The sequence below is a fragment of the Cervus canadensis genome, chromosome 6 (genome assembly GCF_019320065.1).
Source record: "Cervus canadensis isolate Bull #8, Minnesota chromosome 6, ASM1932006v1, whole genome shotgun sequence".
Classification (NCBI taxonomy): Eukaryota; Metazoa; Chordata; class Mammalia; order Artiodactyla; family Cervidae; genus Cervus; species Cervus canadensis.
Genome location: NC_057391.1, coordinates 22,333,244 through 22,358,285, shown reverse-complemented (window position 1 = coordinate 22,358,285; position 25,042 = coordinate 22,333,244). Strand labels below are relative to the sequence as shown.

Here is a 25,042-nt window from a genome sequence, read left to right as displayed (position 1 = left end):
GGAAGGAATCTTGAGATTGTTGAGCTCCTAGAGGGAATCCCCCAGCCTTAGCAACATTCCAAGTTTTACATGACTAAACAAACAGCATTAACATGAAACCAGAGCTGCAATTTGGTCACAGATCGATGATGATATCAGTTTGCAACTGCCCTGGGATTGTAAATGGGAGCCCTGAACTGTAATCTTTGAAGTCTTACCCACGGAGAGGACTCTTTTCATAATTGGGACTCCAGATGTGCTGTGACCTGGGACTTCCCAGTGCTGGAAACTCTCAAGTCTCGATGTTGACCTCCATCCAAGTCTGGATGTTGGTCAAAACCCAATTTGGTGATGTGTCATCTGCTCTTTCTATTTCTATTTTCTTTTAATGTTAGTGTGTTTAATGCTAATATGTTGAAAGTAAGCTAGATAATTCTCCAATAAACATCTATATTATTTATTTGTATATAACAAGTGGCTTATTTTGTTAACAAATCCTTTGAACCTGAGACAAAAGTGAAAACTTTTGGTAAAACATGAGTACATTGAAATGAAAAATCCAACAATTCACACATATTTTTACTGATATAATTCAGACATTCCCGAATTTCCTTAGTCAATTCTTCTAGCTCATACTAGTCACTACATGGCAAGGATTTTATGTGGCTAATTTTTGTCCTCAATACACAATTTTATATTTTTAATAAATAAATAATTTAAACCTAAATTCTTAGGTTTAAACCTATTTTCTTGGAATGAGTATCTTCTCTCTAACCTTATGCCTGTGCAACCGTAATCACTTCCTGTCTGTGCTGGCAACTCCCTGCCCTGGTCCCTACGGCAGATGGAGCAGGGCCCTGGGTTTTGGTGCAGGTCCCTCCTCCACACGTCTCACTGTGGGCTCTCTCAGCGCACAGAAATACACTGCAGAGCCCTCCAGCTGTGAAGCTGAGATGACAAGTGTGATAGATTTTCTTGCTTTCTGGAAATTCAGTGAGTAGCGACCTTCTGTGACATTTTGCTGGTTATGAGAATCCTGACGAATAAGGAGAATCATCCCCCCACTGCTGGGCTGCTTGTACCAGAATAAACTATACTGTGGATCACTGGTGTCATACTTGCAGTCCAGGGTCACAGCTTCCTTCTCTTGAACTAGTACTTGTGGTTGGTCTTGAGTTACCTTCTGGGCAATAATGGATCCTAAAGAAAAAAAACAGAATCAGAACTTTAGGAATAAGTGGTGTGGAATAAAGAAATCCTATTTTAGACCCTACTACCCCTTCTTCCCAGGGTTCCCATAAGACTGCCTGTTCCCCCAGTCCTTAGGTCACAGAGGAGGCACAGTTCCATTGGGACCATCCTTACCTAAACACAGTGAAGCCACAACCACCTTCAGAAGGCTGGAGAGAAGCATGTTTCAGCTCTCTACTAGATGGAAAATATCTTCTTCAATGTCAAGGCTTTGCAAGGTGAGCCTGACAGGGTGAGGGAAGGATTTCTGGGTATGTGCTGCTGCTGCCCCACAACAGGAAACAGGGGTTTCCTGGAGTAGCAAGTTGATGTGGCTCATGTCAACTTCTCTGTGGACCAGGTGAGTGTCTCACTCACCCCAAACTTCCTTTTGCATTAACCAGCTCTTCAGTTCAGTTCGGCTCAGTTCAGTCGCTCAGTTGTGTCCGATTCTTTGCGACCCCATGAACTGCAGCACGCCAGGCCTCCCTGTCCATCACCAACTTCCGGAGTCCACCCAAACCCATTTTCAGTTGATACCAATTACATCTGAAAATAAACACAAGTCAAATTTGATATTGAAAGGAAGAGTGATAATTTGACTACTGTGTTCAGCTGTTGCATCTATGATGGAACTTGTTTCAAGATACTGCGTGTGATGGATTATGGAAACAACATAAGATGTAGTAATCATTTATCCTCATACCTATATATGCTTTCTTTCACTTAAGATAGAAAGGAAGACAAATCTGTTTGTGTTAATTACTGCAGCTTTCTCAACCTACATATCAATATAGCAATCACTATAATTCTTCATCACAACATCTGCTCAGTTACCTGACTTGGGACCTAATAGTAGGAGGAAAGATACTCTCCCTTTGCAGAAGGCTAGAATGGATCTGCAGACACGGAGTCCTGTCACAGTGGTCCCTTTCTCCTCTCTATTTGTTCTGACAGCCCAGGTCTGTTCAGAAAGGGCAAATAGATGCTACATATTGGTCATCAAGTTATCAAATCTTTGAATTTATATTGTTCCCATTAATTCAGTTGGAACCCTCTCAGTCAGGTCCAACTCTCTGTGACCCCAGACCTGCCAGGCTCCTCTGACCATGGCATTCTGCAGGCAAGAATCCTGGAGTGGGTAGCCATTCCCTCCTCCAGTGGATCTTTCCAACCCCAGGATTGAACCCAGGTCTCCTGCATTGTAGGCAGATTCTTGACCGTCTGAGCCACCAGGGAAGCCCAAAAGAGCCTCAAAAATCCTCTATATTCTGTGCACATAGTTCTAAGGGAATATATCACAAGAGACCTCCATAAGACAGTTGATCATAAGACCACTACTGATTATAATATTTGTGTAAGAATGTAAAAGGAAAGCCATGCCTAAGGATATTACTAAACAACACGGTGTCAAATACAAATTGGCACTTGCCAAGAGTATTTGCAAGCAACCGAACAACAGGAAGGGCGTTTGTTTTCTACCTCTACAGAGATTGAATCCTGTGCTGCTGCAGCTGCTGACTTTCAAAACCCTCTGAGGGTAATGCAGGGTGGACAGTGAGGCACTCTCTGCTCCAGGGAAACTGGTGAAATAGGTCTTTACATGGTTAGATAATTTCAGGAACTGATTTCATGATCCCAATCCTTGCATCTCTTCATACCTAGAAAAGCACTAAACCCCTTCATGGTGACATCAGCTCCTTGGGACTAGCAGAAAATCTTCTGTAAAGTAAGCACTTGATTGCGTTGAATTCCCCCTTCGCCAAAATCTTATATGTTGACGTTCCCCCACTACCTCTTTGGAGCAGTCTCTCCGAGCTATCTGAGCTTCGGTCTCCCCGGCTGCAGTCCTCATTTTGCCCCAAGTAAAATTTAGCTCACAGCTCTCACATTGTGCATCTTTTTAGTCAACAATGGCAAACAGCAGACAGCTGTTACCTACAGGGGCCTACCCGTTAAAGCTGAACAGAACTTATCTTCCTATCTCGAAGTAATTACAGCCTCAGCTCAACTGGTTGAAGTTTTTTCAGATCCTGCCCTGGAATCTCCATTAAATCTGATGGTACCACACATAGCACAAATTGTTCTCCAACCTAAAACACCCAACCTTTTTCTACCAATCAGTTGACTAATATAAAATATTAATTTCCCCTCAGGTTATTCAACTTTGTTACCCTTCTCAGTGAAAAGTTCTCCTGATAGTACCTGTGATGTTCAAAATGCATTCATGTCCAGAACAGATTTTTTTAATACTCTCATGCCAAATGTGAATTAATTTGTTTTAAAATAATCTTATCTTAACTATTGAAAAGAAACAATACCAGGCTGTCTATGCAATAACTATTCTAAACTCCTTTTTAAACCAATCATTAGCAAAAACAAAATTTAAGTAGCTGAACTTGTGGATCTATCTTGGATACATTAAATTGCAAAAAGTATATATTCAGTGGAAGTTTTAGGTTTTTAACACAGTTCACATATCGTGTATGCCTGTTAAAGAGAAAGTGAAAGTCGCTCGTCATGTCTGACTCTTTGTGACCCCATGGAATTCTCCAGGCCACAATACTGGAGTGGGTAGACTTTCCCTTCTCCAGGGGATCTTCTCAACCCAGGGACTGAACCCAGCTCTCCCACATTGCAGGCAGATTACCAGCTGAGCCGCAAGCAAAGCCCAAGAATACTGGAGTGGGTAGCTTACCCCTTCTCCAGCAGATATTCCCAACCCAGGAATTGAACCAGGGTCTCCTGCATTGCAGGATTCACCTTTTCTTATTTCTTTAACAAACATCTACTGATAATCAACTATGTGAATGGGGAATGCTCAATTCAATATATAATAGTAAGTGAAAAACATCATAAGCCTATTGTAACAATAATTTATTGAAAAGGTAAGCTGAATATTCACAATATTATGTGATTGCAGAATTATCAATATCATATTTATTGTATATCACACATTTCCCTATAATAAGCATGCAATATATAATCAGAAAAATAATAAATGCTGTTTTCAAAACACAGCATTAAAAAAAAATTCATAATAAGGATTATCAATTGATACCAAGAGGTTATTTATAGAAAAGGAGTCTGAGTGGCAAATGTAAAGGCAATCTTACAATTTCAAAACCAAACAATGATAACTCCCTTCAAGAAATCAGTAAGCAGCAATTATCCATAAACTGTGTCATACTTTTTGGGTCATCTTGAACCTAACCTTATTCTATGCTTGTCTAACACATCAGTTTCCACTTGCAGACAAACAATATGACAAATGCTACTTTGAATGTTGCACCAGAGGAAGGGGGCTGCCCGTCACAAGTATGAGGACAGGTAGCGGCTGCCTGGGAAGCGCTGTGTCCTTGCTGCACAGAAGCAGACAGCTGAGTCTCCAGGCTGGATGGTTGCGATGTGCAGGGAGAGACGTTTGGCGGTCTTATTCAATAAAATAGTCAGTCTCTGGTCTTTTTTTTCACCCATATTTGAACGAGTAGCTACAAGGAGCTGGGGACCTTTTCCAGGTTCTTGCTTATACCAAGAGAAATACTCTGAAGCAGTGTCTGTATAAATGCAGGTGATAACAGCAGTGTTTCCCTCCTGGACACTCAGGGTAGAAGGACTCTGCTCCACCTCATTTCCAAGACTGACACCTATGGAGAAAGTAGAAGTCAGAGAAAGGAGAAGGTTGTCAGATTATTAAGTTCCACAATTTACTTTCCCTTTTCTACAATAACTAGAAGAAACCTGAATAAAGTCAGTCTCGGTGTCTAACGAATATCTACTAATACACTCTGTCCCCCTCCCCTTTTTTTAAATTAATTTATTTATTTTACTGTTTCCCTTAAACCCTCAACTCACAGTCCAGCTGTAGCCATAAGAACGTGATTAAAGCTCCAATGGGTGTCTTCATTGTTTTTCCCATTTAGGATCAATTGTGGACCTGCAGTCTCCAGCCAGGAGACCTGCTTCTGTTACCAAGTGTCCCCTTCTTTTCTCTAGTGGTTTCTTTCACTGTCTAGCCAGCCAATAAGAAAAAGGCTCTGCTTCTGCCCTAAGCCTATTCATTCAGAATCCACTCAAAGGAACCCTCCACATGTTCTGATCAGCAGAGGTGCACCACCATCTGGTGGCCACATCTCTAACTATTGAACTCTGGTTAAATGTCCTTTTCATGGCTGTGCCTACGAGGGACATGCATAAAAGCAGCAAAGGTCAAACAAATTATGTCTCAGATTGAAGTAATCTAATGCACAGTAAGAATGTAGAGATAGAGAATTTGACTGTTTATAAGTTGAAAAGAGGTAGATGCTGTTGCTCTTTATTCAATGATCGGCCTGATATATAGTTTTTAAATTATAAAAGCACCATGATTCACTCTCCTAAACAAACAAACCAATACATATATATACATATGAAACTATCAAGTTCAGCCAATATACCATTTTCATTTGCCTGTTATGGAGGAAAACTCTCTGTAAAAGAAACTTGTAAGCCAAAAATCAGAATAACAGAGAGAAGGTCATTTGACATTTCAACTGCCTGTTATCTCAGACTGTTTCCTCTAACCTGGTTTTCAGTGGGCCCTTGCTTTCTCAGAGAATTGCCAGTAAAAACAGTTGAAATGTATCCTGAAATGTAATTACTAAATGGCAGAGATCTAAGTGTCGCAGTTTGCATTAGACAGCTTTCCTTTGCTCAGCAACAAGGGTCTGGAAGAAGGAGATAGGAAAAGAACATTAAGGGAGAAGTGAGGATATCCAGTTTATCCTCTACTTTCTACTGTGAGCTCATTTGATCTACTTTTTAATTATATAATTTTTCATTCTGGCATCTTGGATCTAGTTTCTATTTTGTAAAATGAGGTGAACTAAACCCTGTCTAAGGGCTCATCTAGCTCTAAATTCTTTTATACTATTTAGCAGAACAAATCTTTATTGAGGCCTGCTTATATACAATGTAGAGTGATGAGAGAGAGTGGGAGAAACCCCTTGCACTCTGGAACCCCAACACCATTTTCACATTTCATGCAGTCTTCGGGGGCTGTGGTTGCCACTAATTAACCCTAGGTCCTCTTCTGAAGCAGAGGCAGGGTCCTTGGAATGAACCCTTATCTGTGATTTCATTTCTCCTATAAGATCAAGGAGAATATAAATCCACAGTAAAATGGCATAAAATGGGATGGGGCTCCCTGAGTGTAAGTGTCATCACAGACAGTGAGGTCAAAGGGGCTTTGTGACTGAATTGGTAAGAAGATGTTCTTTTGGTGATTCATTCTGTAAGTCTTATTTCATCTTGTAGGAATAAAAGAAAAAACATCTGCACGACTGGAGGACCCGGAGGAAGTCGATGAGCTGCCAAAAGGTAAAGCAAGAGGCTCTTTCTAAAGCAACCAAATTGCTTTCTGGCTTCTGTCTCTCCATGCAAGTGTAGGTGGGGATCACCTATATCATTTTTAGAACCAGTGCAAAATGAAAATCTGGAATCTTCTTTGCAAGAAGCAGGGTAAAGTCTCATTAGATAATGTTTCTAGTGGCTTCCCTGGTGGTTCAAATGGTAAAGAACTTGCCTGCAATGTGGGAGACCTGAGTTCGATCCCTGGGTCCGATCCCTGGGTCCGGAAGATCACTTGGAGTAGGAAATAGCAACCCACTCCAGTATTCTTGCCCAGAGAATTCCATGGAACGAGGAGCCTGGCAGGCTGTAGTCCATGGGGTCGCATAGAGTAGGACAGGACAGAGCGACTAACACATTCACTTTCAACGTTTCTAGTGGCACCATTTTTCTAAAATGCTTTAAATCTTCATACAAATTAGCTTCATGTATCTGAATCTAATTTTTTGAGACTTTCAATCATTTTAGGTTCACAGGAACATTAAAGAGAAGATGCAGAGGTTTCCAATATACCTCCCACTCCCACACTTGCATAACCTCTCTTCTTATCAACTTCCACACAAGACTGGTCTATTTCTCACAACTGATGAGCCCATATTAACACATTATAATTGCCCAAAGTCTATCGTTTACCAGAATTCACTCTTGGTGTTGTACATTCTATGGGTTTACACAAATGTACAGTGGCACGTGTTCATCATCATAGTATCACAGAGAGTAGTTTCACTCCTAAACATCCTTTGTGCTCTGCCCATTCATCCTTCCACTCCCCTCAATCCTTGCAATCACTGGTTTTTACTCTCTTTATAATTTTGCCTTTCCCAGAATGTCATATAGTTGGAATCATATAGTAGGCAGCCCTTTAGATTGACTTCTTTCACTTAGTATTATGAATTTGTTTCCTCTGTATTTTTAAGGCTTGACAGCCCATTTATTTTTAACACTGAATAATATTCCATTGTTTGGAGGTACCACAATTTACTTATCCATCCACTTGCTGAAGGACATCTTGGTTAGTCCCAAATGTCGGTACCTGTGGATGAGCCGCTGTAGACCCCGTGCCCTTCTCTCAGCCTGTGGCAGCCGCCCTCAGTGTCTGGTGCTCCTTGGCTTTCAGACACAGCGCTACAGTCTCTGCCTTGTCATCACATAAAAAATTATTTTTCTTATATTTGTTATTACCAGGACTCAAAACTCTGAATACAAACTTTAAAAGCATTACACACATTTAATTCCCTTTTCACTTTGAAGGAACACACACGTGCAGTTAACCAAAAAATTGCGTCATCTCTTTCTGTTTGTTGATCACCATATATTTTTTCAAGCATTTTCCATTAGAGAAATTTATATGTAGCTTATATCTTATCTGTCAGGAGCACTACATTGTTTCAACAGGACATTGAATATTGGCATCTACATCACTTATGACAATGGCTCCATATTAGAGCTTTATATCCACAAGAGATTTCTGGGATGAAGAAGGGGAAAAAAAAAAAAAAGAAAACCAAATAGTGAAACGACAGTCCTAAAGGATCTGATCTTTGGAAGAAAAAAGTGCTGAAGTATGAATCTGGAATCCCAAAGAGGTAACAAGGTACTTGCACGGTGTAGCCCTGCGGAGGGGCGGGGCTGAGGCAGCTGCAGTTTGGGCACAGGCTGCAGATCACCGGGGAGCACTGTGCCTCCACCGCACAGAGGTAGGCGGCTGCGTCTTCCAGCTGGGAGGCTGCGATGTGTAGGGTGCTATACCGTTCCTTAGAATTCACTGTGGAACTCAGCCTTTCTTTCTGCTTCGTCCCTGAAGTTATGAAAAACAGCGTGGTGAGGCTGCCTCCGGGATTCTGCTGGAACCACTGCACACGGCTCACTGTGGCAGAAAAATTGCACCTCAGAGTAGAGTTGGCTCCTTCCTGGAGCTTCAAGACTGAAGGGCTCTGCTCCACCTTCACTCCTCTCACCCCTGCTCGGAAAGAGAAAAGCAAACACATATGATGTCACTGAGGGGTCGCGGATGGGGTTTCCAGACCAGGAAACTCTCTCAGGAAGCACCTGAGGATGAAGGACCAGCTAGGAGCCCCAGTCAGCTCTCCCCCCTCCCGCCCACTGACGGCTGTGGACACTCCCCAGCCCCCTCTCTGGGGTGACCCCGACTCACAGCAAATCTGGACCCACAGAAGCCCCAGCAGGGCTCCCCATTGTCTCTTCATGATCCCTTGCCCAGGTACTGAGGTGCCTTCACCCCTACTCTGAAGGATATAGAGTCCTGGAGCCAGAGAAATGTTCTTACTGTCAGTGTGTTCCACCAGAATCACTGAGTACCAATCACATCTGAGGTGTGTCAGCTCACGTAACAGGAAACTCCACCCACAGTGGCCTAGTGAGACTGCAGTAAGGTCAGCGATTTCTCCAAACTTGAGGTTTGGGGGGACAGTGCAGGGAGGTAAAAGCAATATTTCTGATATGTGTAATGATAAATTTTTCTTTTCTTAAAGGACTATATGTAAGAGAAGATTGTGGGATAGTGTGTGAGGAAAGGTAGATGATATTTCTAGAAGAATTGTGTCATGATGGATTACATAGAACCTTGAGGAATTATAGGGACGGATAACCCATTTTTCAAACTGCATAGTTTGGCAGAGATTTTGATAATTCGGTTATGTGAAAATTCTCATCAAGGAAAACTATCTGATACATGCACTGTTTATTGCAGAAGTAAACACAATTTCTTGAAATCATTTAGAAGTCAAGATATATAGTCAGCCTCTGCACAGATTCCAATAAGAATTTGGTTCTTGAAAAACAGGACATGCGTATAATGTTCACTCTGCCTTAATTTCCACCTCCCCTTCCTACTGTCCAAATCTTGGACTCCCTGTTGACCCACAGCTGATTCTGATCTGGTCACACTTTTTTGCTCAAATTCAATATTGTCTTTATCCTTTCCTTCAATTTTTGTTCCTTATTTTTTCCTCTTTTTATTCTTGTTCTTTCTACTCTCGAGGAAATATGTGAAAAGGTAGGAGGTCTAGGGTATTGGAATAATTTCTGGGTCAGTGGGTTTGGGGAATTCAGTCATAAAAATTTTAAAAATGAATACAGATCATGCAGATGTTTTCTGCTGAGCTTCCATTCTCTCAGAGCTCAGTAGTATCCCTATTTCCCTACCTCTGTGCAGAGAATCATACTCACCATTGATTTACAGAGGTAAGGGCTACAGCTTTCCAAAGCTTGTATACAATGACAAAGCTGACATCTGAGATGAACTTTACACAAACACTGTTTCCCTCTCCCCACCTTTGCTGTCTATAATTTGACTGTTCCCCATGCTCTCTGGGCTCCTCTCTTAACTGTTCCATCTTTGGAATCATCAGAAAAGGTCTTCACGTCTTGTAAAGCCTACAGTGCCCCCTAGTGGGCTGAAACCATCAACAAAGACCCATTCAGACCAACAACTGCAGCATCACAAAACCCCGGTCCCATTCACTGCATGCTTCCTGATGAAGAAAGTAGTCAGAAAAAAAGTCACTGCCTAGATTGAATGGAGACTAAAAATAAACTGTTACTCTTAAAATGTCATTTCATGGGAATTTATCCCTTAAAAATTTGATAAATTTCATTTTGTGCTTTTTTTTTTTTTTCATTTCTTTACTTTAGTTCAAAATAAATCCTTATTTACAGAAGTTGTGCTGTAAATATGGTAACTTATTAAAAAGAACAAAATTTTGCCATTTGCAGCAACAGGGATGGACTTGGAGGGCATTATGCTAAGTGAAATATGTCAGAGAAAGACAAATACTGTATGATATCATCTGTGTATAGAATCTAACAAACACAGTAAACTAGTGAATATAACAATAAAAGCAGCCTCATAGATAAAGAGAACAAACTGGTGGTTATTAGTGGGGGCAGGGCCAATAGAAGGGTGTGGGTGTGGGAGATACAAACAACTGGGTATAATAAGATAGGCTTAAGGATGTATTGTTATAACAGGGAGAATATAGACAATATTTTGTAACAACTGCAAATGGAAAGTAACCTTTAAAAGTGTCACATAGCCATTGTTATGGCTACAGTCCATAGGGTCGCAAAGAGCCAGACAGGACTGAAGCGATTGAGCACACACATACACAAGTGAAAGAAACCAATCTGAAAATGCTACACACCATATGATTCCAACTATATAATGTTCTGGACGAAGCAAAACTATGGTGACAGTAAAAACATCATTGTTTGCAAGGGGTTACAGGGAAGAAGGGGGAAAAAAATTACAGAACATTTTTAAGAAAAGAAAGGCTAACCAATGAGTAAAAGTCAGAAAGTTTAATAGTACACAAACTTGGGTAGCTCAGCTGGTAAAGAATCCCCCTGCAATGCAGGAGACCCCCGTTTAATTCCTCGGTTGGAAAGTTCCCCCCCAAAAGGACAGGCTACCCACTCCAGTATTATTGGTCTTCCCTGTGGCTCATACAGTAAAGAATCTACCTGACCTGGGTTCGATTCCTGGGTTGGGAAGGTCCCCTGGAGAAGTAAATGGCAACCCACTCCAGTATTCGTGCCTGGAGAATCCCATGGACAGAGGAGTCATGGACAGAGGAGTCCATGGGGTTGCAAAGAGTCAGACACAGCTGAAGTGACTAAGCCCAGCACAGCACATACAAAGTTTGGGGGAATTTTTTTGTGTTGTTCTCAGGTCATTAAAGACTAACTTCCACTTTTATGCTGAGTTTGCTGCTGCTGCTAAGTCACTTCAGTCGTGTCCAACTCTGTGAGACCCCATAGACGGTGGCCTACCAGGCTCCTCCATCCCTGAGATTCTCCAGGCAAGAACACTGGAGTGGGTTGCCATTTCCTTCTCCAGTGCATGAAAGTGAAGTCACTCAGTCGTGTCTGACTCTTTGCGACCCCATGGACTGCAGCCTACCAGGCTCCTCCGTCCATAGGAGTCTCCAGGCAAGAGTACTGGAGTGAGTTGCCATTGCCTTCTCTGTATGCTGTTTAGAAAGTCATCATTGCTTGTCATAAAGAATTGTGGAGAGCACAGCTATTCTTTCCTTACAAACGACCTCACTCAGGCCTCCTGTTTTAGTGCTCCCCAAAACCTTCAACACTCACACATATGCACTTATCGGGGCAACACCGTCTTTCTCAGTTACTCAAAGATGATTGGTGCCGTGTTTTCTTAACCTTTGCACAGGTGCTCAGGACACATTCTGATGCATCTCATGTGAGGTCTAGGTTCCTTCTCCAACTATTCTACAAGACGAGTCTTCGTTCTTCCTTACACTTCTCATCCTCTGAAATCTGCTGACAGCACTCTGTGCTGCTAACTCCTTTTCTGTTTTCTCTGTATTTTCAGGCGTACACCCTTTCTAATTTCTTAGAGTTCCAGGGGAATAAAGAGATAAATGTGAATAAAATCCTTTCCTCTCTTTCCACTGTTTCATTATGTATGAGATTTTGTTCCTTCTCCTTTCATCCCTTCTTTCTCTATTAAGAATGATAATTTTTGGAGGCTGTGGCTCTCCTATCACCTCTAATGCCATGCACTGTCAGGAAGACATTGTGCATGTTAGCCATCTGTATGTCTTCTTTGGAGAAATGTCTGTTTAGATCTTTGGGCCATTTTTTGACTGGGCCATTTATTTTTCTGGAATTGAGCTGCAGGAATTGCTTGTATATTTTTGAGATTAATCCTTTGTCTGTTTCTTCATTTGCTATTATTTTCTCTCATTCTGAAGGCTGTCTTTTCACCTTGCTTATAATTTCCTTGGTTGTGCAAAAGCTTTTAAGTTTAATTAGGTCCCATTTGTTTAATTTTGCTTTTCTTTCCAATATTCTGGGAGGTGGGTCATAGAAGATCTTGTTGTGATTCATGTTGGAGAGTGTTTTGCCTTTGTTCTCCTCTAGGAGTTTTATAGTTTTTGGTCTTACATTTAGATCTTTAATCCATTTTGAGTTTATTTTTGTGTATGGTGTTAGAGATAAAAAGATGCTCAACATCACTCATTATCAGAGAAATGCAAATCAAAACCTCAATGAGGTACCATTACACGCCAGTCAGAATGGCTGGTATCCAAAAGTCTACAAGCAATAAGTGTGCAGAGGGTGTGGAGAAAAGGGAACCCTCTTACACTGTTGGTGGGAATGCAAACTGGTACAGCCACTATGGAGAACAGTGTGGAGATTCCTTTAAAAACTGGAAATAGAAGTGCCGTATGACCCAGCAATCCCACTCCTGGGCATACACACCGAGGAAACCAGATCTGAAAGAGACATGTGTACCCCAATGTTCATTGCAGCACTGTTTATAATAGCCAGGACATGGAAGCAACCTAGATGCCCATCAGTAACGAATGGATAAGGAAGCTATGGTACATATACACAATGGAATATTACTCAGCCATTAAAAAGAATTCATTTCAGAGTGAAGTAAGCTAGAAAGATAAAGACCAATACAGTATGCTAACACACATATATGGAATTTAAAAAGATGGTAACGATAACCCAAATGCAAAACAGAAAAAGAGACACAGATGTACAGAACAGACTTTTAGACTCTGTGGGAGAAGGCAAAGGTGGGATGTTCAGAGAGAATAGTATTGAAACAAGTATACTATCAATGGTGAAACAGATCACCAGCCCAGGTTGGATGCATGAGACAAGTGCTCAGGGCTGGTGCACTGGGAAGACCCAGAGGGATGGGATGGGGAGGGAGGTGGGAGGGGGGATCAGGATGGGGAACACATGTAAATATATGGCTGATTCATGTCAATGTATGGCAAAAACCACTACAATATTGTAAAGTAATTAGCCTCCTACTAATAAAAATAAATGGAAAAAAATATATTTAAAAAAAAAAAAAAGGAAGACATTGTGCAGACCACACCTCATCTGGCACACTTTGGTTCCTTGAAAGTATAGTGAGGCATAGCAATACCCACCTGGGTGACTTGGAACAACTTGTGGAAGCAGGATTTTTCAAGAATATGCAAAACACCACTTCATTGCTTATGTGGTTTTACCTTGAAATTACTTTGACCCTGGAAAAGGAACTATTGGTGTCAGAGAGTTTTCAGTTTTACTAGTAAAGAGTTGGGTATGGGGAATATTCTCTTCTTATTCTTATGCTTTAGCCATTTGTAAGTTTTTAGTATCAACCAGAGACTAAGAGACAAACAACCACAGGCCCTGCTGGAAGCACAATGCATCCAGGCCCTGTCGCTGCTCAGAGTTTGCGCTCAGCTCCCCCTGCAGTTTCTGTCACTGTGTCACCCAGAGCGCAGTAGTACACAGCCGAGTCTGACTCCTGGACTGAGGCTTTCTCCAAGTGGAAGGAGGTGGTTTTTGCATTGTATGTGGCTTCAAAACCTTTGTTGGTTTCCTTGTCATTAGCCTTCATGGCTTTCAGGAAGAGTTCTGGACCTTCTCCAGGATACTGGACATACCAGAGAAGAAAGGGGCACCCGATGGCTGAATAAGTACAGTTCACAGTCAAGGTAGCCCCTTGCAAAAGGGTCACTTGGCCGTCCATCTGGCTCACTGAGTCTCCACGGGTTTGTCCTAGGGGAAAATAAGAGAGTTCTCTGTGATCTTGGGCATAAAACTCTGGGATAAAATTATGCTTAAAGGTTTTGTTGATATAACAGAAGAAAGGATCCAAATTTTTACAGGCGTTTTGCTTACCCAGCAGGAAGAGTATCACAGTCACTAATCCTGGAGAAGAGATCATCTCTAGAGTGTCTCCTGAAGAACGTTCTTGACTCTTAACATGAAGAAATGGTGAAGTCACAGTGAGGTTTAGTTTCAGTGAAGTTTAGACACACAGGAAACGTGTCTGTGTTAGGAAACTGCACCCTCTGGTGGACAGGGACAGAAATGCGATGCATGTATGAAAGAAAGTGAAAGTGAAAGTGAAGTCGTGTCCAACTCTTTGAGACCCCGTGAACTGTAGCCTGCCAGGCTCCTCTGTCCATGGGATTCTTCAGGCAAGAATACTGCAGTGGGTTGCCATTTCCTTCTCCAGGGGATCTTCCCGACCCAGGGATCGAACTTGGGTTTCCCACACTGCAGGCAGACTCTTTACTGACTGAGCCACCAGGGAAGCCCAAGTATCCTGGTCTCCTCCCTAAATTAGAAAAATGTTACCCTTGACTTCATCCACGAAGCACATGTCAGTCTTTAGGTGGAGCTTGGAAATCTGATCAACAGCTGTCAACATTTCTCAAGTCTGTTTTGTTCTTAGGATACTACCTGACGTGGAAGTTCTTTAACAAAGCATCCCAGGTATTTTTGTAGCTGAGAAGATATCAATTTTCTTAAGCACTGTAATATAGTATTTTATATTCTCATGTATCCATTGTGGGCCAACCTATAATTCACTGACTGTCAGAAGAGTTTGTGGCTGATTACAGGCCTTCCCTGGTGACTCAGAGGTTAAAGCGTCTGCCTGCAATGCAGGAGATCTGGGTTCGATCCCTGGGTTGGGAAGATCCCCTGGAGAAAGAAATTGGCAACCCACTCCAGTATTCTTGCCTGGAGAATCCCATGGACTGAGGAGCCTGGTGGGCTACAGTCCACGGGGTTGCAAAGAGTGGGACACGACTGAGCGACTTCACTTTCACAGAGGAAGTAATAAGAAGCTAGGTCATTACTGAGTGAATCTCTGTTTTTCAGCATTGTACCCCAATTTATAGAAGAGTGACCGACAATTATTTGTTGTTTAGTCACTGAATCAGTCATGTCTGATTCTTTTGCAACCCTAAGGACTGTAGCCTGCTAGGCTCCTTTTTCCATGGGATTTCCCAGTCAAGAATACTGGAGTTGCCATTTTCTTCTCCAGGGGATCTTCCCAACCCAGGGATCGAACCTGAGTCTCCTGCATTGGCAGGCAGATTCTTTACCACTGAGTCACCAGGGAAACCCTGACTGATGTTTATTACATGCTCACTAAATATTTGCTCTTAATGAATAAAGGGTCTTTGATTGTGGAATCACTACTACTTGAAATAAAATATTTTCTCAGTCCTAAAATAATATCATTTGTAAGAAATGTTATCTTTCTAATAAGTTTTTTTCAAGGGAAAAAGTCACATGGTCTTATCAATAGTCAGATAATTCTGAATTTCAGAATCATTAAAATGTGAAAACAAAAGAAATATCATAATTGAAATTATCAAACCCTTGTAGAATTATCTAAGATCAATATCTTATTCTCCTACTTCTTCCTTGACTCTAAGATAAGAGGGTTGGCCTATGTAAATCAGACAAGTACTAATCCTATTATATATTCTTAGTTGAAATCTAGCCTCAAAGATACTTTCTATTCTATCTGCCACATTTTGTTGCCAAACTTTAACCAAATAATTTTCCCCCAGTGTTTGAAACCCTGAAGGTGTGGATTTGTGTCAAAAGCCCAGAGCATGAGTTAGGATGCTCTTCTTTCCCAGTTTTTCAAATTGTTAAAGACCTCTCAGCCAATATTCACATGACAGCTGAAAATAGAATTAATGAGTGAATGACTTAAAATTACACATTATGGGCCCACCAATAACTTCATGAATCACATTATCCAGAGTTGAGACCCATGAATCTGTAAGTTTTGAAACCTCCCCAAGAAGTTGGGCCGCAGCCAGTCTGATGTTGGTTTACAAGTTTTCATTTGGGACAGATGTCCTAGATCAAGGTAGTTGTCAAAGATCAGGGAGCAACAGGATGTTCCCAGGACTACATGCATACTCAAAACTTCTCTTTTTGAGTACCAGCAGCAAAAACAAACACTTCTTTAGCTCTCTTTTTATGACCATTCATTTTATAAAACAAAACCTCTGAGGAGTATCAAGATGAAGTTCTAAGAGGCATTCATCTTCTGTAAAGGCCTGTAAGCATAGATCCCTAAAGACACAGATGGAAGCTTAGCCCATTCTGTTTCTGGGAATTCACTCTTCTCAGATTCACATCAAGGAATTTCATGAGTCAGAGTCAGCACATGGATCATTTCCCAAATCCAGACTTGAAGTTAAAAAAACCAGGCTCAGATACTGCTTGGATTCACATATCCCTTCCTTTCTTCTCCACCTTCCAAATCACATAGTGAGAAACTGCCTCAAAAATACGCTGGAAAGAAATTCTGGAAAATGAGTTACAAACTTCTGTTCTGGTAGGTGGGTTTCCCTGGTGGCTCAGATGGTAAAGAATCTGCTGGCAATTCTGGTATATAGAAAGAATGCAAAATAGGCTGCAATGATGTAGGACTGAAAATAAATGTATCGCATATGGAGGCAGATAGTTGTTCTCTCTACTTTAAAAAAACACAGTTTAAGGCCAATGAGTACATACAGGAGAAGTATTTTTGCTTTTCGGGGTCATAAAAGAAGACTTGTACAACACTGAAGAAAAGTATTTGCTATATTTGGATTTTAATGGCTTTATTAATGCATAGTTCTCTTTAAAATAAATTGTACCTCCTTAACTTAGTAAGATTGACACTTGTATATACTTGTGAAACCATCACCACAATCAAGATAATGAACAATGCATCACCCCAAAAGTTTCCTCTTGTCTCTTCTTAGTCCTCTCAGCCCTCTCTTCACTTCCTACTCCCATTTTCAGGCAACATTTCTCTCATAAAATAGCTTGCATATTCAGTAATTTCAAGTAAATGGTATGATATGTGCCTTTGATAGCTTCTTTCATTCAGCATAATTATTTTAAGCTTCTTCAATGGCTATTATAATCATGTTTCATTCCTTTGTATTGCTGAGTAGTATTCCACTATATGGATATGACTTATCTATAGATACGTTTATCTATTCACCTACTGATGGACATTTAGGTTAGTCCTAGTTTGTGGCTGTTACAAATAAAGCTGCTTTGAACATGTGCGAATAAGATTTTTTATAGTCATACTTTCATTTCTCTGGGGTCAATATCCGGGAGTGGAATGACTGGAGCCTATGTTAGGTATATATTTGACTTTGTTTAACTTTCGTTTTTTTCTAGTAACTTTTTTGCAAATTCCCTTGGATTTGACACTCAGACAATTATGCTGTCTGTGACGAAAGGTAGATTCACTTCTTCTTTTCCAAACTGTATGATTTTTGTTTCTTTCTCCTGCCTTATTGCACTGGCTAAGACCCTTAGTCCAATATTCAGTACAAGTGATGCCAGTCAAAATTGTTCCCTTATTCCTGAAATTTGAAGGAAAGCGTTCAGTCTTTCGCCATCAAGTGTATTTGATGTAGATTTTTTTGTAGAGGACCTTTATTAAGTTAATGAATTCCCTTAAGTCCTAATTTGCTGGGAGTTTTTAATCAAGAATAGACACTGAGTTTTGTCCAGTGCTTTTTCTGTACCTATAGAGGTTGCTGTCAGTAATCATCTGTGACTTGTTAATCTCTGTGGATACATTACTAATAAATTGTCACAACAAAATATTAAAGAAGATATCACTCTATCACTTTACAAATAGTAAAACAAAGCTATCTAGAAACTAAATTTTAGAGTTAAAAGTTTTGAACACAGACCTGTCTAATAGCAAAAATCTGTTCCCTTTTTTCCCCTATAGATACTTTTCAGAGAAATTTTGAGAGAGAAAGGGCAGCAAAATTACTTCTCGAATCTTTGAAATATTTTAAGACAGTCTTTTAATAGGTTCTTTACTTATGCAAACTGAACTAATTAAATAATTATAAATTTTGCCCTTTCACCAAAAGCGGAAAGAAACATAAAGAATACTCATGAACTTGTTTACAAAACAGAAACAGACTCACAGACATGAAGAACGAACTAATGGTTGCCAAAGGGGAAGGATGGGGGGAGAGATAGTTAGGGAGTTTGGGATGGACATGTACACACTGATGTATTTAAAATGGATAACCAACAAGGCCCTAATGTCTAGCACTCTAGGAAACTCTGCCTAATGTCACGTGGCAGCTTGGATGGGATGGGAGCTTGGGGGGGAATGGATACAAGTATCTGTATGGCTGATTTCCTTTGCTGTCCACCTGAAACTATCACAACATTGTTAATCAGGTATACTCCAATATAATATAAAATTAAAAAAAAAAAAAAAAAAATTCAAGGTGCAATTCAGAAGATGGCCACCAGGGAGTGCCTTGACCATCCCCTTCAGACTCCTACTTACTAGGCACCTGAGGAGCGATGCTCCATACCAGTGCACCAAACTCTTCTAGGTTTCCGTAAACCACTAGAATTCTGAAACCTCATTCAGGACTACTGGTCACTCTATTTCTCTTTTCCTTTAACTTGGCATGTGATAAAGTAGTCTAGAGCATAGTTTTTCAGACTAACCAGGATAAACGTTTCTCAAAAATTTAAAAACTGTATTGCCATGTGATCCAGCAATTCTACTTCTTATTATATTATATTCAAAACACTTGAAAGAATTTGGATGTATACCCCAAATACTGAGATATTCATATATCCATGTTTCTACGAAAAGATGGAAGGAACACAAATGTTCATCAACAGATGAATGAGTAGACAAAAAGTAGTGTATGTGTACAATGGAATATTATTCAACTTTAGAAAGGTATAAAAAAAATGAACAACATGGATGAAATTTGAGGACATTATAATAAAAGAAATGTCACAAAATGACCAATATTTTGTAATTTGACTTATATGAATTATCTAAAGTAGTCAAACTCATAGAAAGAGAAAGTAGAACAGTAGTGGCCATGGGTTGAAGGGACAAGGGAATGAGGAGTTAGTCTTTTTTTTTTCATTTACATTTTTGGCTGCACATTGAGGCATGGGGAATATCAGTTCCCTGACTAGGGATCAAACCTGTGTCCCCTGCATTGTAAGCATGGAGTCTTAATCACTGGACTACTAGGGAAGTCCTGAGGAGTTTGTCTTTAATAAGAATAAATTTTCAATTTTTCAAGATGCAAAGAGTACTAGAGATAGATGGTGTTTGCCGAACAACAATGCGAACGTACTTAGTATCACTGGATTGAACACTTAAAATAGTTAAAGTAATAAAAATGAATGTCAAAATGATAAAAATTTAATTTAAAAAAATTTAAGGGAGTATTTTAAGAATTCTACTTTACACATCTGCTTCCAAATGCAAATATAGGAGGGAGTTATAATACAAGACCACTTATCAATCATCCATTACCATTAGATTTTAAGGCACTGAGAAAATGAGGTTAGAGGTAGGAGGAAATTGGAGACAAGGAGTATTTTGGACTGTGTTAACACTGATTGAAAAACAGGGCCTAGAGGGTTGCAAAATCAGTCACATGATGGTAAAAATACTTTTTCAAGAGTGGCACAGCAAAGGGCAAGAGCAGAGAAAGAAGACAATTCATACTCTTCTCCTTTACTATGTCCTTCTAAGAGCATCTAATTATTAATCACTTTGTGAATAAGATTGATGGGAGGCAGTTAAACTATATTATAGAAATTGAACTATTTCATGCTAGAGTTGTTAATAATGCAGAATGAGCATTAGGACAAAGTTTGTGACATATTAAACCTTTTAGAAAGTAAATGAGAGTACATTGATTCCACTAATAAATCTAAAATAAACTTACTCATTAAATGATATAAACCTGTGTTCAAACAGATATTCAAAAAGAGGACTACCACAGAGAGATTTCACCACCTTCCTCATTCCAAGTAATGTCAGTGATATAATATAAATACAATAAATATTTATTGAACAAATTGATCTCTGGAAAATTCTTAAAGAGATGGGAATACCAGACCACTTGACCTGCCTCTTGAGAAATCTGTATGCAGGTCAGGAAGCAACAGTTAGAACTGGACATGGAACAACAGACTGGTTCCAAATCAGGGAAGGAGTACGTCAAGGCTGTATATTGTCACCCTGCTTATTTAACTTATATGCAGAGTACATCATGAGAAACGCTGGGCTGGAAGAAGCACAAGCAGGAATCAAGATTGGCGGGAGAAATATCAATAACCTCAGATATGCAGATGACACCACCTTTATGGCAGAAAGCGAAGAAGACCTAAAGAGCCTCTTGATGAGAGTGAAAGAGGAGAGTGAAAAAGTTGGCTTAAAGCTCAACATTCAGAAAACTAAGATCATGGCATCTGGTCCCATCACTTCATGGCAAATAGATGGGGAAACAGTGGAAACAGTGACAGACTTTATTTTGGGGGGCTCCAAAATTATTACAGATGGTGACTGCAGCCATGAAATTAAAGGACACTTACTCCTTGGAAGAAAAGTTACAACCAACCTAGACAGCATATTAAAAAACAGAGACATTACTCTGCCAACAAAGGTCTGTCTAGTCAAGGCTATGGTTTTTCCAGTAGTCATGTAGGGATGTGAGAGTTGGACTATAAAGAAAGCTGAGGGCCGAAGAATTGATGCTTTTGAACAGTGGTGTTGGAGAAGACTCTTGAGGGTCTCTTGAACTGCAAGGAGATCCAACCAGTCCATCCTAAAGGAAATCGGTCCTGAATATTCATTGGAAGGACTGATGTTGAAGCTGAAACTCCAGTACTTTGGCCACCAGATGCGAAGAACTGACTCATCAGAAAAGACCCTGATTCTGGGAAAGACTGAAGGTGGGAGAAGAAGGGGACAACAGAAGATGAGATGGCTGGATGGCATCACTGACTCAATGGACATGAGTTGAGTAGATTCCAGGAGTTGGTGATAGACAGGGAGGTCTGGTGTGCTGCGGTCCATGGGGTCACAAAGAGCAGGTCATGGGTGAGCAACTGAACTGAACTGAACTGATCTGAAAGACCAATAATTCACACATATTTTAAACTGATTTTTAATTCTGACATTTTTGAATTTCCTTAGTCAATTCTTCTAGTTTTATCTAATCACCATACGGTAAAGATTTTGGTGGTTATATTTGTCTTCGATAAGAAATTTAAATCCAAATTTTCAGGGATAAGAATGTTTTTGATGAGTGATAGCTCTAGACATGGTCTATGAACCTAGAGAAATACTTTCTTAGAGTAAGTGTTTCCCCTCTAAACCTACACCTGTGCTGCCGCAGTGCTAACCACTTCCTGTCTGTGAAGGCAATTCCCCACCCTGGTCCTACCGCAGGTGGGTGTATCATTAGAACTCTGGGTTTTGGTGCAGGTCCCTCCCGCACGCCTCTCACTGTGGGCTCCCTCAGTGCACAGAAATACACTGCAGAGTCCTCCAGCTGTGAGGCTGAGATGGTAAGTTTGATGAATCTGCTTGCCTTCTGGAAATTTAATGAGTAGCGGCCTTCTGTGGCATTTTGCTTGTTATAAGAGTCCTGGCGAATGAGGAAGGTCATCGCCCCACTGCTGTGTTGCTTGTACCAGAACAGACTGTAAGTTTTACCACTGGTGTCGTATGTGCAATCCAGGGTCACAGTCTCTTTCTCCTGCACTGACATTGGTGGTTGGTCTTGAGTTACTTTCTGGGTAATACTGGATCCTAGAGGGAAAAAACAGATAGAAGTAGACGGCAGCCATGAAATTAAAAAGCACTTGGTCCTTGGAAGGAAAGCTATGAATAACCTAGACAGTGTATTAAAAAACAGAGACATCACTTTGCCAGTAAAAATCTATATAGTCAAAGCTATAGGTTTTCCAATAGTCATGTTTGGATGTGAGAGTTGGACCAGAAAGGAGGCTGAGTGCTCAATAATTGATGCTTTCAAATTGTGGAGCTGGAGCAGACTCTTGAGAGTCTCTTGGACTGCAAGGAAATCAAACTAGCCAATCCTAAAGGAAATCGACCCTGAATATTCACTGAAAGGACTGGTGCTGAAGCTGAAGCTCCGATACTTTGGTCACCTGAGGCAAAGAGCGGACATGTTGGAAAAGACCCTGATGGTGGGAAAGATTGAAGAGAAAAGAAGGGTGCAGCAGAAGATGGGATGAGTAGATAGTATCACTGACTCAATGGACGTGAATTTGAGGAAACTCTGAGAGATAGAGAGGAACAGGGGAACCTGGCGTTCTGCAGTCCATGGGGTTGCAAAGAGTCAGACACAAATTAGGTACTGAACAAAAACAACAGAGATTTAGGAATAAGTGGTGTAGAATAAAGAAATTCTACTTTACACTCAGCTAGACTTCCTTCCCAGAGTACCCTTAAGACTGCCTGTTCCCTTGATCTTTAGGTCACAGAAGAGGCACAATCCCACTGGGACCATCCTTACCGAAACACAGTGAAGCCACGACCACCTTCAGAAGGCTGGAGAGAAGCATGTTTCAACTCTTCCACTAGAAGGAAAATATCTTCTTCTTCAGTGTCAAGGCTTTGCAAGGTGAGGTGAGGTTGACAGGGTGAGGGAAGAACTGCTGGGTATGTGCTGCTGCTTCCCCACAGCAGGAAATAGGGGTTAGTTGATGTAACAAGTTGAGTAGCAAGTTGATGTAGTTAGTTGAGTAGCAAGTTGATGTGGGTTACATCAACTTCTCCATAAACCAGGTGAGAGTCCTATTCACCCCAAACTTCCTTTTGTATTAACCAGCTCTTCGACTGATAGCAATTACATCTTAAAATAAACACAAGTTAAATTTGATATTGCAAGGAAGACCCCTCCTCCATACACATACACACAATGCTGTGTTGGGTCATTGCTTCTGTGAAGGAAATGAGTGAGCAGCTCTTATTTAAAACTATTATCTGTAATGTATTATGGAAATAATATAAGACACACTAATTATGCATCCTCACATCTGTGTTCTGTTCTTCCACCTAAGGTAGAAATAAATCACTTTATGGTAAGAAGGCAAAGCACTTTAGCTCTTCTATTCTGCCTCAGTTCAGTTCAGTTCAGTCGCTCAGTTGTTTCCAACTCTTTGCATCCCCATGAATCGCAGCACGCCAGGCCTGCCTGTCCATCACCAACTCCCGGAGTTTACTCAAACTTATGTATTGAGTCAGTGATACTATCCAGCCATCTCATCCTCTGTCGTCCCCTTCTCCTCCTGCCCCCATTCCCTCCCAGCATCAGAGTCTTTTCCAATGAGTCAACTCTTTGCATGAGGTGGCCAAAGTATTGGAGTTTCAGTTTCAACATCAGTCCTTCCAATGAACAGCCAGGACTGATCTCCTTTAGGATGGACTGGTTGGATCTCCTTGCAGTCCAAATGACTCTCAAGAGTCTTCTCCAACACCACAGTTCAAAAGCATCAATTTTTCAGCGCTGAGTTTTCTTCATAGTCCAACTCTCACATCCACACATGACCACTGGAAAAACGATAGCCTTGACTAGACAGACCTTTGTTGGCAAAGTAATGTCTCTGCTTTATAAAATGCTATCTAGGTTGGTCACAACTTTCCTTCCAAGCAGTAAGCATCTTTTAATTTCATGGCTGCAATCACCATCTGCAGTGACTTTGGAGCCCCCAAAAATAAAGCCAGCCACTGTTTCCACTTTTTCCCCATGTATTTCCCATGAAGTGATGGGACCAGATCCCATAATCTTAGTTTTCTGAATGTTGAGCTTTAAGCCAACTTTTCCACTCTCCTCTTTCGTTTTCATCAAGAGGCTTTTTAGTTCCTCTTCACTTTCTGCCTATTGTTACAATAATGCTTCTCCTCACTATCAATATTTTCAGTTGCTCATCTTGGGGCCAAAGCAGGAAAGTCTTATCACCTTTTGCTAAGGAGTTTAGGCTGAGGTTGCAGAGATTGACTCCTGTCACAGAAATCCCCTTTTATTCTCTACTAATTTTGACAGTCCAGATCTGTTCATGAAAGCCAGATTAGATACCTTAGTTTTGTCATTAGGTTATCAAGCCTTTGAACTTATATTCATCCCATTAACTCAACTGGGACCATAAACAAGCCATACCAAACAGTTATATATCCTATATGCCCATCTCTAAAGGAAATACATAGCAGGTGATCTCATACACCTCCATAAGACAGCTAACCATAAGATCAACACTGATTCCACCCCCAACCCTACACCTGTGCTACCACAGCCCTAACCACTTCCTGTCTGTAATAAATCTTTGTTTGTGTATGACTATAACAGGAAAGCCATGCCTAGGGATATGACTCAACACCATGGCAAACAACAAAGACCCACTGCCTATCACAGCCTATTTCTTGATACATTAGCCAAAACTTATCTTCCCCTGATAGCTCAGTTGGTAAAGAATCCACCTGCAATGCAGGAGACCCCAGTTTGATTCCTGGGTTGGGAAGATCCACTATAGAAGGGATAGACTACCCACTCCAGTATTCTTGGGCTTCCCCTGTGGCTCAGCTGGTAAAGAACCTGCCTGCGATGTGGGAGCCCTGGATTCAATCCCTGGGTTGGGAAGATCCCTTGAAGAAGGGAAAGGTTACCCACTCCAGTATTCTGGCCTGGAGAAATCCAAGGACAGTATAGTCCATGGGGTCGCAAAGAGTCAGACAGGACTGAGTGACTTTCACTTCACTGTTTACTTCACATCTTCCTGTCACAGTAATGACAGCCTCAGA

At 40.9% G+C, this 25,042-nt stretch overlaps 5 gene segments (V, D, J or C); all 5 read right to left on the bottom strand.

Annotated features, from left to right (window-relative positions):
• Positions 1-814: 814 nt before the first annotated feature.
• On the bottom strand, positions 815-1,459 carry LOC122444214. The segment is given in 2 exon segments: positions 815-1,179; positions 1,345-1,459. Coding segments are annotated over 2 exon segments (414 nt in total).
• Positions 1,460-4,521: 3,062 nt separating this feature from the next.
• On the bottom strand, positions 4,522-5,179 carry LOC122444213. The segment is given in 2 exon segments: positions 4,522-4,856; positions 5,065-5,179. Coding segments are annotated over 2 exon segments (399 nt in total).
• Positions 5,180-8,015: 2,836 nt separating this feature from the next.
• Positions 8,016-8,851, bottom strand: LOC122444212. The segment is given in 2 exon segments: positions 8,016-8,557; positions 8,753-8,851. Coding segments are annotated over 2 exon segments (594 nt in total).
• A 4,971-nt stretch (positions 8,852-13,822) lies between these two features.
• On the bottom strand, positions 13,823-14,362 carry LOC122444211. The segment is given in 2 exon segments: positions 13,823-14,157; positions 14,281-14,362. Coding segments are annotated over 2 exon segments (381 nt in total).
• Positions 14,363-21,533: 7,171 nt separating this feature from the next.
• Positions 21,534-22,872, bottom strand: LOC122444210. The segment is given in 2 exon segments: positions 21,534-22,030; positions 22,761-22,872. Coding segments are annotated over 2 exon segments (546 nt in total).
• Between the last annotated feature and the right edge of the window lie 2,170 nt (positions 22,873-25,042).